The sequence below is a fragment of the Patella vulgata genome, chromosome 7 (assembly GCF_932274485.2).
Source record: "Patella vulgata chromosome 7, xgPatVulg1.2, whole genome shotgun sequence".
NCBI lineage: Eukaryota > Metazoa > Mollusca > Gastropoda > Patellidae > Patella > Patella vulgata.
Genome location: NC_065885.2, coordinates 35,154,901 through 35,168,976, shown reverse-complemented (window position 1 = coordinate 35,168,976; position 14,076 = coordinate 35,154,901). Strand labels below are relative to the sequence as shown.

General features: G+C 37.0%; 1 protein-coding gene across 3 annotated transcripts in view; it reads left to right on the top strand.

The window, feature by feature from the left end:
• Positions 1-14,076, top strand: part of LOC126827477 (pleckstrin homology domain-containing family G member 7) — a 187,811-nt gene that overhangs the window by 114,061 nt on the left and 59,674 nt on the right. Inside the window, exon 1 of one of the 3 annotated variants that reach the window (XM_050556844.2) lies at positions 5,102-6,156. The exons of the other annotated variants lie outside the window; for them this stretch is intronic. Within the exon in view, the coding sequence (XP_050412801.1) occupies positions 6,064-6,156 (93 nt within the window). The 5' untranslated portion in view covers positions 5,102-6,063. Of the gene's footprint in view, positions 1-5,101; positions 6,157-14,076 lie in introns of those variants that run through there. 3 annotated transcript variants of the gene reach the window in all.

Below are 14,076 nucleotides of genomic sequence, written 5' to 3'. Positions count from 1 at the left end.
AATTTAATCTAGTGGGTTTACAGAAATACCTCTATTTTGCGCTTCCACGTTAACCTAACACGGATATTGAACATATTGCCTTTTGATTTTGAAGTCTCTGTTTGATGTCGTAAAATACCGAAAGGAGGAAATGGCATTCTATTCAACAAGCTAAATTCTTTTAACTAATTCTAGTACCCATATGATCAGAAAGTCTTCTGGACATCAAATAGTTAAACACACATCAATGCATACATCAATGTACTTTAAAACACTACACGATTCGATGCTTCAACAAATGTCAATCATTAATTTCGACCCGTTTTCAATTGGTAGCTTATCTGTTTTCATTTTTGGACCAGGAACCCATCGCTAACCGCTACTCTCCTTGTTGTTGTTCTTATTCTTCTTGGGGTGACGCTCTTCGAAAAAGTCTAAGGATCCGTCAATTCAAGTCCGATCGACTTAAACAATGGCATGCTTGTTCTTTGAAGAATTCTGCATCGATTTGGTGGATTAGAATTTTGAAGTTCATCCAACAACATGGCCAGTTCCTGGTCCATAGTACGATCGTACTTTTAATGAATATTGAAACATTTCTTAATACATGTAATAAAATGCAGTGAGGACCATTGTATTTGTTTCATTTTAGATTTCCGCCAAGTAATGATTACTGCTTTTATGATCCGCGATAAAATAAACGGGAAGCATTTGTCTCAGGAATACCAGACATTCGCGTGAATAAAAATATAGATAAAATTGCCTAGTCTAATGTTTTTCAAATTACGACGTACTCTGAAATCGATTAGAATAACCCGTAATTAATTAAATCGTCGAATGAAAAAGTTGGCGTATATATGTGATCCAAAACAGACTAATTACAAATAATGAAAACACGATTAAAAGTATTACGAAATATTGCTCTTTCAACCAAGGCTATAGTCAGTTTGAATTAATGGAATGGTTAGTAGAGTTTAATTAAGAAACGGATGGTGCTCTCAGCATAACCATGTCATTTCGGGAAAACATAATAATACTTTTATCTCTATGAATTTGTGTGTGTGTGTGTGGGGGGGTGGGTGGGTGGGGGGGTCTTAGAACCGTAAACAATCAGGTGATTGTCCCACTGGGGTCGGGGGAAATCATGGCCGAATGTTTAGCACCTGCGCGCTGTATCATAAGGCCTGTCATTGAGTTAACTGGAGTGGTTTCGAATACCCGATTGTACGTGACAAGGAGTAGGGTCGCCTGTCCAACTTCGTGGGTTTTCTCCGGGTCCTGCGGTTTCCTCCCACTGCTAACGACCCCTACGCTCAAGCGAATTATTGAAATAAAATTAAACCATATGTTAGTCCCGAAATGACCTAGTTTGTGTCGAGTGGACGTTAAACTCTCTCTCTGTCTCTCTGTCTCTCTCTCTCTCTCTCTCTCTCCCACTGGAGTCCTACTCCGGAAGATATTGTCGAGAGCTTTGATTGAATCCCCAGAGAGCAATATGTTGAAAAATAGGACCACCGACAATAGGTTTACAATCCAAAAGCATAAAAAAATATGGGAACGGTTTGGATTTTTTAAAAGATACTTTTTATTGTAGTGATCTATTACCACTACATGAATTACGAATTCAATTAGCTGGTTTATATTTGACATTCTCAAGCTGTAAGTGACTACTGATGTCAATAGATGGCCCAACTTAAACAAATACAAACGTTTTAAGTGGCGATTCTTGTGCATGATGATAGGATTTATTTTTCTCCTGTGTGATATTAAAATATGAAGCTTATTTCAGTTTTTATAATGATTTTGTTCATTGCTCGTAGAGCTTTTATCATTTTGATATCCTGTATCGATTCTTTTTGTAATAAGTGACTGGTTTTAGTTGCATGTTCCGCTGTATAGTGATTTATAGTTTTGAGATTATTGTGTGGTTATATGTGTCGGAGAAGTTGGAGCAACTTCCTCTATTACAGGTCTATTTTCTATATGCTGGATGAGTTATGATTTTGTCGAATATTTCCGTTGGACATGGTGTTGTGGTTCCTTGAGTGGCCTTCGCTTTTATCTAAGACAATCTAAATAAACTCGGACTGCCACCACTTTTAACGTATCAACCGAGTGGATTTGTTTAAATACCAGAGAGCTGATTCTTAACTCTGACTAGAACTGATTTAGGTACACCATGTTTAAAATCATAAAAAAATGCTTGTCTTCCTGTGAGAATCAAGATATGAGGTTTACAACATCAACGGATTTGAACTCGTGTTTCGATAGCAGACCCGTGCAAACGGTTCTTATAAATTATCCTGCCATTATTCGATGTCATTAAGCTCCCAATTATCACCCATAAATACGGACAATAAGTAATTTTTTATACTCTCACTGCCCGTCTGTTCAATAGAGACGATAGTAATCGATTTATCCTTTTGAAATTGATATTATGAGTTATATTTAATAAAACCTTCCAGAGCTGTACCCCTTTATGACGAAATCGCGTTGGCACTGAAGAGGCTTCAGTTATGATTAAATCTTTCCATTTGATTGTCTAATCCATTAATTATGTTCAGAGTTATTCCCCTCTGTCACCAAATTTTGTATATTGTGTTACGGGGCAATCTATGTTAATCCAGATCAAGTGGAAAATACCAACCGTAAAGATTTGTTTTAATATTTTCTGCAAATGACCATGAGCGATATTGTATACCATGTCTCTATTTTCTATAATTAGCATACTTCAAGATTGTGCTCCCATATGTAGCATAAATTACCTCTTTAACGTCCCATTTGACTGCGTCCCTAAATTTCTCTGACTCTTCCAGGTAAGGGTTATAAACAATCACAGTACCCATTAAAAAGGTCATTGATAGAGTCAAGTATTTTGAACCGAGAAGAGTGTAACATTAGTGCTCAATACAATAAAAGACTACCAGATTTATAGCTTAGAAGCACTTATAGGTCACGCAATCCAAGTTCTAACTATAACTCGAATTAGCTATAACCAGAGAGAGGTCTTGTGGTCGGGACACTGGTTGGGACAACAAAGATATCCATGCTTCGAATCTTGTATTGGGCCAAGAAGAACAATCAGAAATTTTCAAGCCCATTTGACAAGAAAAATTTTATACTGTACAAATTGATCATCCTTGACAGATGTTTGAATAAAGGGTACGTTGACCGCACCGTCCGTCCAAATTCATCCCACGTCGCGTAGAAATAGCACTTAAGTCCCGACAACACAAAACCCCTTTTCATCTATATTAAGTAGCGAAGGTTGTCGTGCACAAGACATGCAAGCTTACTCTTTATAAAACACCTAATACCACTTCTCATTTTTACAAAAAGTTCACATAGTTCCGTTATACCATAATGCCATATAAACAGTCGGTGCAATCATTTATTTCCGATTACTTGCCCCATGATTTTGTACAACTTTATTGTGTAATTTGGTGTCTGTGAGATTGATTAAGTTATATTAAATAGTTCTAGTATAACACAGTCGGTCTACGTACATAATAATCAATTTCACAGCTGCGATGAGACGCTGACTGCTTCATTAGGAACTGTTGCTAATATTAATCGTTCGTTGGTCTATTGTCTTTGTGTGATGTTGGTGTTAGCACAGATAATATTGATAGTGGCTATCCATACATTCTAGCCTCGAGTCGTGACTGCCAATATATGTTATTGGATTTATTTCAAAATCTAAAGAGACTTTCTTCATGTCAGTCGGGATGCGTGGATAAAGATCTAATACTATTGCGACCAACTCCTAAAAAGACACTTCATGATCATTCGATTTCATAAATCTTTTTTTTTTGTTAAATAAAAGATAAAATAAACACGTTTACGTTGATTTCATAACCGACATTAACTCCTTTAGCCCTGAAGAATTATTTTCTTCGGTTTATCGATAAATCATTGCATTGTTCGCGGGGTTTATTTTTATACCAACAATTCTTTATATAAAGCCTACTTGGCCTAGCTAAGAATGTACTTGTTCTTAATGAAGTGTTTCTATATTAGACGTTTTCATGAAAACACGAAAACAGCGTTAAATACAGTTTGACTTATATCCAAATGATATCTGCTAAAATTATTAGTTTTTTTAGGGATCTGTTCTGACTTTGAGTCTTGGCAACTAAAGACTGTTATTATAGTACTATTGATGAGTGTACTTAATGTGTTGACCGTTTCCACCTACATTATGAGTTTCTCCATTAGAATAAAGCACACAGAGGGGCATACTGATTCAGTCCTGCAAAGAGCAGCGCCTATAGTCCTTCGGGTAGCCCGAAAACCGAGGTCCCGTCTACACACAGGCAGTCTTCATTAGCCACATTGGTGTAGAAAATAAGGATTTTAGGCTTCATTTCGTTTCCATTTTGCCTGAAACATATTAGTGTCCTCTGTCTCTTACAGACCAGTATTTTATTATGACTTCAGTACACAACAACATTCCTGTTTTATATGGAGAGCACTATACTTTTATCATATAAAATATTAAAATTGTATGGAAATACGATTGTATCTTCTTTGTATTTTGATTGAAAATTTCTGATTGAGTGAACGGCCAATGACTCTATATTGTACTCTACAAATCCTTCGTCACTTATCATATGACACCCTTTGTTTTATTTCTCGACTCAATGATCTAGCCGCATACACACAATTATCCTTAATTTCAGCGCCTGCAATTGACATTCTCCTGCGTGAACCGGATCGATACCAATAGGGCCATAGGTATTAAGGCAGCGGGGAAAAATCTCTTGAATGTCCAATCATAGAGCGTCTTTACGCTTGGTAGGAACGATTTCAAACTCAAAAGACACGTGGACGGGGAACTTCTGAAAATCCATCGCATTGGATTAATTCCAGTACGGTGACTGTTTGTTTGATAATTGCGTACGATGACAGGATGGTGATTAGAGGTATAGATCGGAAATCTAGCTATCTAGCTTAGTGTTTATATTGTGTTGACATGTATTTAGCTTTAGGGTGTTGCATACTTCTTTTTTCTCTCTCACAGATCCACGTTCGTCAGCGAAGTGACAGTAGTTCTAACAGCACTAGTAGTAATTTACTAATTGCTGCCATTGTGTGTTTAGGGGGGAAAAGGTTAAACCGCTAGAGGAGTGTGCGTAATGTGTTATGTATTGTACATATCATGATATATTGGGTGTTTATTACAAGTGTGTATCCTGTTGTCTGTTTATATTAGTACTTGTTGGAATAACTTGTATTACTTAGAGATTAGATTTTTGACAACCGTTCGAAACGTTACCGTAGAGTTTCAGAATAATATTAATTTGCGAATCGAAGTTTTATACACAGTATGATTTGACATATCTAATCCCCAGTTATTATTTTTGTTGAAAAAATTAAAATTATAGCCAGGATTATATATTTCAGACTTCCCTTTAATTGTTGATTGGCACGCGAGGATTCCGTCATTGTTTCGTAATACAATCGTCACTTGTGTTTAACAACGACGAGGGATTATTTTCTAATATTCATAGCTGAGTTGTGACATAATTTACTGGTATAAATATTCGTTCGTTTAAGTAGTAGGACATCTGTATAGTTTAAGCTTCCTTAACGCTTATATAACAGTTATGTTATTTTAGTTCAATTAGTCTAATACATGTAACAAGAGATGACACAGATATGAAATATATTAAACAGTGAGTTATTGGTAGTGTTTGGATTGTGTGGTATGCATGTAAGCTTTTCCTCCAAGACAAGACGTGACTGTCGATCGACTTTAAAGTTAAATAAGAGTAGTCACGACGTGGAATCTTCGCGTGCTAGTACGTCTCTCGGACCCGGGAAAATAAAGCCATGCCTTTGTGAATCAGTGACTCGGATTATACACCTTTCTCAGGAAACAGCACCAGTTGGTTTAATCGAAACGTAACTGCAGAGCTGCAGAACAGATTTGTTGATGAAATGAAAAAAAATCACGAATCTTATTAGCGATGTTCTTTAGGCAGTATATTCTTGGATATTATCACTGTGTTCCGAGAACCGCTTCTTCGCAAAGTTTTTAATCTATCAAAATTGGAGGCATCCCATTATTAGCCGGAAGGTATGTCCATGCGAAGAAAGTTATGGAAACAAAATAGAAAATTACAACGAGGATTAACTTGTGACCAGATTTTGTTTCCAGGACAACCAGCCCCGGTAAGTTGAGATAAGTGTTTTAATTTTCGTAATTTTAAATGTTTGTCCTTGTCCCGATACTGTTGGTTCTAATTTGAAACCTGTTGGGATGTTCTTTAAATTGGTTTGACTTGCCAAGTGTTGACCTAAACTGTGGAAAGTAGCCTACATGGCTACATGGTGTAAGAGAATCAACATTCCACGTATATTAAAATCGAATATAGAGAAGTACCTTAATTGAATTTCAACTTCTGGGGTGGTGGTGGTATCACGTTTCCTTCTCGGTTTAATTCGTATTTAGAAAACAATTGTATAGCAAATTTTCGTAAACCGACGAAAAGTAATACTGGGAAGTTTTAATAATTATTAGTTTTAAATTTTTTTCATATAGATTGTTTTTTTTTTTTTGGTTTTTTTTTCATTTTTTTTATTGATTAGGTTAATATTTATAAAGTCAAATTTAGAAGAGATGCTGTGGCTACAGCAAAGAATATTCCTTAAATAGACATTAAAGATCTGTACACTTCTTCTTTGTAATTGGGCTTTGTTTTGTCATAGAATTACCGATATCATACCGGTATATAGAAGCAGATCTTCATTTACTAAATTCATAGACTTACAAGAGATCATTTGTTCCAGATTTACATCCAAAGATAGAAATGTATAATAAGGCACCGACTATTCTATTTTGGCATCGAGGGGAGAAAATATAGTAGGTCAAAACGTATTTATATGAAAGCAGTTGTTTTAGTCGAAATAGTGTTGATTATAGACTGACTATTTCACGAAGTTAAATATTAAATTGGGTGATTTAGATTTGAAAAATAAGAAGTGGTATCAGGTATTCCAGAATATGATGAGCATACTCGGTCCTGTATACGATACTATTTGAGCTCTATTTTAGACATGGACAAAACGTACAACATATGTTGATAATGGCCGACTTTACTTCTTATTACTACAGCATAGATCAAGGTGATGGAATTAAATATTCAGAAAAAAGCCATGACTGGGTTGTGTTATAATAGATCCTAGTGTTAATGTTCTTTTGGTGGTGATAATAGTGTGTTATATAATAGTTGACTACTTTATGGGGCCAATTAACATCTACATTTCTAATAATAGATATAATCTAATCGTCAATTAACAGGACATATGCCTTCCTTACAAACAGGTCACACCAATTAACAGTATCATTATATCCCTTCCTCACAAACCGGTCACATCAATCAATACTATATATCCCTTCCTCACAAACCGGTCACATCAATTAACAGTATATATCCCTTCCTCACAAACCGTTTACATCAATTAACAGTATATATCCCTTCCTCACAAACCGGTCACATCAATTAACAGTATATATCCCTTCCTCATAAACTGGTCACATCAATCAATAGTATATATCTTTTCCTCTCAAACCGGTCACATCAATTAACAAATCGGTGATATCTATTAACAGTACATATCCCATTCCTCACAAACCGATCACATCAATTAACAGCACATATCCCCTTCCTCACATACCAGTCATATCAGTGACCATCATTGTCTCAGAAGTGCATGTATTGATAAATGAAAAGTACAATTTGAATAATATATCACATAACAATATTTGCTGTACTTTTGCTTTTTGTCGGTGTCATTTAAAATCCTCGTAACTCCGATCATCAAAATTTTACAGGAGGAACAGATAACTTCATAACTTATCAGATATTTGGCGGATTTGCGTAAAAGTTTCTTTTTGTACATTTGAAAATAACCCCTATTAGATGTTCTGTCAAATACAAGCTATCGTCTGTTTATTTTTAAGATTTCGGACTTAAGAGGTTTTCACCCCAAATCTGTTTGTTTTTCTTACGACATACGAGGTTTGTGAACATTTTTGTATTAGAACTGTGTAATTTACGAACTTATGTTTTCGCGTTGCTAGAGATCAATTGGGCATCAAAATGAAGGAAAATCCTTATAAGTAGGTAGGTGTAGATGCAACCTAGATCTATAAGCTCAATACATTGAGGGATATCGAAGGTAAAGGTCTAGATGTTCAGGAGGGTAAGTTACTTGAGAGATATTGCCTACATCTAGGTATTTACATTGTATGTTCAGTGGGGTAAGTTACCTGAGGTGATCTAGACGGCGGTAAGTTTCTTGAGGAATATGGCTCAGTGGGGTAAGCTACCCGAGGCGTATTGCCCATAATTGCCCATAGATAGGTCTAGATTCTCAGTGGGGTAAGTTTCTTGAGGGCATTGGCCACAGATAGGTCTAGATGCTCAGTGGGCAAAGTTATTTAAAGGGTATTGCTCACAGCAGGTAGGTCTAGCTGCTCAGAAGAGTAAGTTACTTGATGGATATTGCCGACAGGTAGGTCTAGATGCCCAGTAGGGTAAGTTACTTGATGGGTATTGCCAACATGTAGGATAGATGCTCAATAAAGTAATTTACTTGAAAGGTATTGCCTATACCGATGGGTAAAATGTTCAGACGGGTAAGTTACCTGAGAGATTTTAGGTTTAGATGCCCAGAGGGGTAATTTACATAATGGCAGATCTAGCCACCCAGTCGGGTAAGTTACCTGAGAGTTATTGCCTATAGGTTTTTTTTAGATGCTCTATAGGGTAAGTTACTGAAGAGGTATTGGCCACGGGTAGGTCTAGATTTTCAGTAAGGTAAGTTACTTGAGAGGTATTGACCACGGTAGATCTAGATGCGCAATGGGGTAAGTTACACTAGGGGAGGTTATTGCCCACAGGTAGGTCTAGATCTAGCCACCCAGTCGGGTAAGTTACCTGAGAGTTATTGCCCATAGGTATTTGTTAGATGCTCTGTAGGGTAAGTTACTTGAGAGGTATTGACCACGGGTAGGTCTAGATATTCAGTAGGGTAAGTTACTTGAGAGGTATTGACCACGGGTGGATCTAGATGCGCAATGGGGTAAGTTACTCTAGGAGAGGTTATTGCCCACAGGTAGGTCTAGATGCCATGTGGCATAAGTTACTTAAGGGGTCTTGCCCACAGGTAGGCCTAGATGCTCAGTGGGGCACGTTGTTACTTGAGGGTATTTCCAAAAGATAGGTCAAGATAATCAGTATGGTAACTGCCGTGAAGGGTATGGCCTACAGGTAGGTCTAGATGTTCAGTAGGGTAACCTTTTTGACTAGTATTGCCCACAGATAGGTCTAGATGCTCAGTGGGGTAAGTTGTTACTTGAGGGACATTGCCCACGGGTCGGTGTAGATGCTCAGTCGAGTAAGTTACTCGAAGGTTATTACCCACAGCTAGGTCAAGATAATCAGTATGGTAACTTACTTGATGGGCACTGCTCACAGACAGGTCAAAATACTCAGTGGGGTAACTTAAGAAAGGGGTATTGACAACAATATGAGAATTTTAGAACGTGTAAAATTTGACCAAGAGATGAGTTCAATTCAAAGCTCTTGTGAATGTGTTTAAATCCATTTATTCTGATACTGCACCCAGTTATTTAAAAGAACTCTTTGATTTCTATACTCCCCGGCGATCCAACCTTCGTTCTTCAAGTGATCGTAGCATATTGAGGATTCCTAAATATAATAAACGTTCTGGTGAATATGCTTTCTCCGTCAGAGCAGCTAACTTAATGTGGAATGATCTTCTAAAAACTCTTCGAGAGTCATAAATCGAACAATAATAATAATAATTTACTCTCTATAAATTTTTGTCATATACACCGCTTTAACGAGATACGAGCATTAGAAATGAACAAAATCAGGCCAATCGTGATACGAGGTTTGGTCAGTTGCTTAAACTATTTATCGCAGAACTTTAATTTTTGGATTTATGACGTATTTTATGTTATTAAATTAAGTTATGCAAAAGAGAGGTTTTCGAAAAAATGCCGGCTTATGGGGATTTGGAATGACATCGGCGATATAGAACATCGATACTAGATTGCCTTATAATCCATATACATGCTAACGATAATGAAGTAGCTATCGAAAATGTGTCAAGACCACATTGGGATTCATATATTTTTCTGGCTCAGTGTGCTCCGAAAGCTTGTTTTGTTTACGCATACTAGCAATTATTTGTCTTCTTGCAAATTATCGCGGATAGTAAATTGCTTAGTTTGTTATTAGGTACTAGCCCAAAAATCGTCATAGACAAAGTGCGATGAAAAATCCATACTTCACCGGCGAATAAAAGTCCATGAAGAGTTTTTCTTTTTTGCATTTCCTGATTCAGTGTACTGGTAGTGTTCATGACGGGAGATATCGTCGTGGCAGAGTTTGCTTACATCTTGTGTCAGTTATTTTGGTACAGTCCGCGTCCGTCTTCATTAGCCCAATCCGCCTACTATTACACTAGTTGGTCACTTAATGTTTTGTATAAGGACGTCATCCGCCCCCACCCCCCACTCCAGTTTTCTATTTAGATGTATATGCAAAGCCGTCGCCCCAACCCCTCCACCAATCGTTTAACAAGTGCAAGAGATGGACTAGGCAACAGACATGACGTCATTGTCGCCACCTTGGTTGGCATTGTGGCATCATATAAAAAGTCGAAGTCAGTCAATCGATGCGCAATTGTCCAAGGAACAATCACGCCATGTTTCGTGTGGATCGTACTTCATTTGGCGAAACAAGATCAGTAGCACCCGCGACCCCCCCCCCCCCACCTCCACACCACAACACACACCTAGAAATTACGAAGGGTGTGATGTGTCGTTCCGAAAGCTAAATGTAAGTTGTTAAAACAGGACGCCTATTGACCTATATAATTTAATACTTCAACTGACCTTTAGTCAGTGACATTTTGTATATAATTCAGAAACTAATTTTTGCCGCTATAGATGAATCAAATTTGCCTGTCAGTGACTAGTTCACATAAGACGAAGCAAACTCTATTATGGTACGCCAAATTATGAATATGAATTAAAGGGGAATTACGTAAGATTAGATAAAGAGCTGGCAGTTCTCACCATAATAGTTGAAAAAAAGATAATGAGAAGGGAATATTTAGAAAATTTTCAGTCAAATTATTTCACAATGAGCCGAGTTATCGCCATTAGAAGAACAGTGTAGCCTCGACTCGATGGTCATTGCTACCGTTGTTAAGATAATAAACAAAGTCTCGCTTATCCATTTTTAACGTAAATCATTAAATGACCGAACCGTTCTAATCTACTTAAAATCGGAGCCATCCGATGGCATCGAGAGTTGATTATGGCCTTGTCGTGTTAATGAAAGTCTAATTAATAAATTATATAAAATTTAAGGCTTAAAGTAGCTAAGTCTCTAACTCAATATCGTCCAAAGTCTTCGACATTGAAAACACGAATTATTTGTCAATTTAAATCAACATTGATGCTGTGATCTTACCGGAAAAGGTGGGCTTCTGATATCCAATATTTAAGACAAACTAAACATTTTAACATTGGTACACGAATCGTGTACCATAATGCGCTTCAGACACATTTGTCACAAGGGATTCGAAGAACGAGGCTGGAGATATTCCACCAAATTAAACGGCGTCGCCTAGGAGTATTCTATTAATACTCCTTGGGCGTCGCCATAATATTCTTATCTGGAGAGCATGTGCAATAAATACTATGTAGACTGGAATTACCAGACGCTAGAAATTGGCATTTGATTGAGACTTCTGGCATATTTCGCCAAACAACTGATTCGAAATTAGAGTAAAAACGGAAACGATTGAAATAAAACTGAAGCATTATTGAAATAAAACTGAACCATGTGTTAGTCCCGAAATGACCTAGTTCGTTCGAGTGGACGTTAAACCCATCTCTCTCTCCTCTCCTCCCCCCTCTCTCTCTCTCTCTCTCTCTCTCTCCATATCTCTCTCTCTCTCAATATTTATTTCTGTCTACGTCCTTGCGTGACATTATTCAAGGTTGTCTAGGTATATTTTTTGATGAGAATTCTGCATAAAATGATCTAACTACATGAAAGACTTTACAAGATAGACGAGAACTTTCGAGATCATCACGAGAATGGAAATGAGGAGCGACCTCTGTGATTAGTGATTCGTCAAGCTAATATCGCACACAGTTGTCATATCTACGATTCCTCAGCTAACCAAATCACCGGTTAATTTAATATGCCGAATGGGAATGGCTGCCAGATCATTTGATTATGACGAGACATATTGGTCAAAAGTTCGTGAAATTGTATATGTAAGAAAGTTATGTTATATGGGTTAAATGAACGCTGAATGTCACCGCGTCGAACCGTAATAGTAAAATTATGCAAAGATTATGCAAATATCTCCATGTAATATTTAGGATTATGTCGCCATTTGTATTCATTTTCCAATGTTGTCTTTGTTAGTGGGCTTCTAGACCTATCAGCATAATTTATATGGTCAATTTATCGCTGGTTTCATTTACAAATCTGGGAATTCGTGATATTTATTTTTTTCTTCATGCAAATGGGAAGGAAATGCAGAAGATAATATGAAATTCAATTTTGGGACCTAAGATCACATGTATGAAGGACAGAAATGATGTTAAACACAAACTATGTCATTTTTGGTACAGTCTTATCTCAATAATTCACTTGCGCGTAGGGGTTTCTGCAGTGGGAGAAAATCCGAGGACCCGTTGAAAACCCACGGGGTTAGGCAGACAATCTGCACCTTGTCAGTTCCGAGTGTGGAATCGAAACCACGACAACGGCAGACCTTATGCTCTAAGGCGCGCGCGTTAGACCCCCCCCCCCCTGCTATCAAACTTGTATGTTTATGATTATGACTGGCTTACTAATCCTCTTCAGGAATGCTCTTAAAAGAATTTATGAATAAAGCAATAAGAAATATGGTACTGCTGAAAAAAAACTCTCAGTACATGCATCCAATAGAAAATAACATTGGAATTCAAGTTCATTAATTTTACGTTATAACTTCCAGATCACATAGAACCCGTTAAAGATTTATGCCCCCCCCCCCACCCCCGACATCTATTTATTACTAAACAAACAGCCTGGAAATTATATTAAATCTTACATACGAATCAAACCCAACTTTCCATTAAGTTACTAAAACGTTGAAAAACAAAAGAGTATAGATTTAAATTACGAGTAAATAGGACGCGTATGGTATATTCAACACCTTTGTTAAATAACAAAGTTCATACATGGTTATTTTGTGTATATACAATTCAATCAAATTACACAATAAATACATTACTTGTAAACAATTGAGGAAATTACGTTGAGTTACATTCCAGTGCGTTGCTAAAGCGAGAATGCCTTTACTATTCTCACCGATTCTATCTCTAGAGAGAAACAGATTGCTTAAAGATGCAATTCATCGAGATGTTTTTATTCTTGGAATCGGGTTGAAAATAAATGGTGAAAGACAAAGAATATGTTAGCTATGGGAACTCCTTAAATGAGAAACGGCCCATGTGTTTTAAAACATGTAGAAAACCTGCATAGTGTATGACATTCGTCATTTCTCATAGCTAACCAGAGCAATGATTTTAATCGATTTTACAAACCGAAGTTTACTGGATAGCAGATAACCTCCACACCAAAGGTTTTCAAGCACGCATAAGCCGGATGGTTTAAATACCAAAACAGAACAAGATTTTGTTAGCAATTTGAACTCCATTTGGAGTGATATTATGTTTAAAAATTGAATGTCGCCTTTGACTCGATTAGCTAGAAAAACAGGTCACAGGTTATTTATGGTGAAAATGCTACGTTATGTGCGCATTTCTTCACGTTCCTACACAAATTCAGTTCAGAACAAAGTACGATAGTATACTATATGGGCCTGGAAACAACCTCACGTCATGGCCGCCATCTTGGAATTGTGGCGTTATTTCCAATATCGAAGTCCCTCGATGAATGTGCAACTGACCGTACTTGAATTGGTGAACCCTTTGATTTTTTTCCAAATAGCGCCACCCTAAGAAGAAAAACAGCAACAATAAGA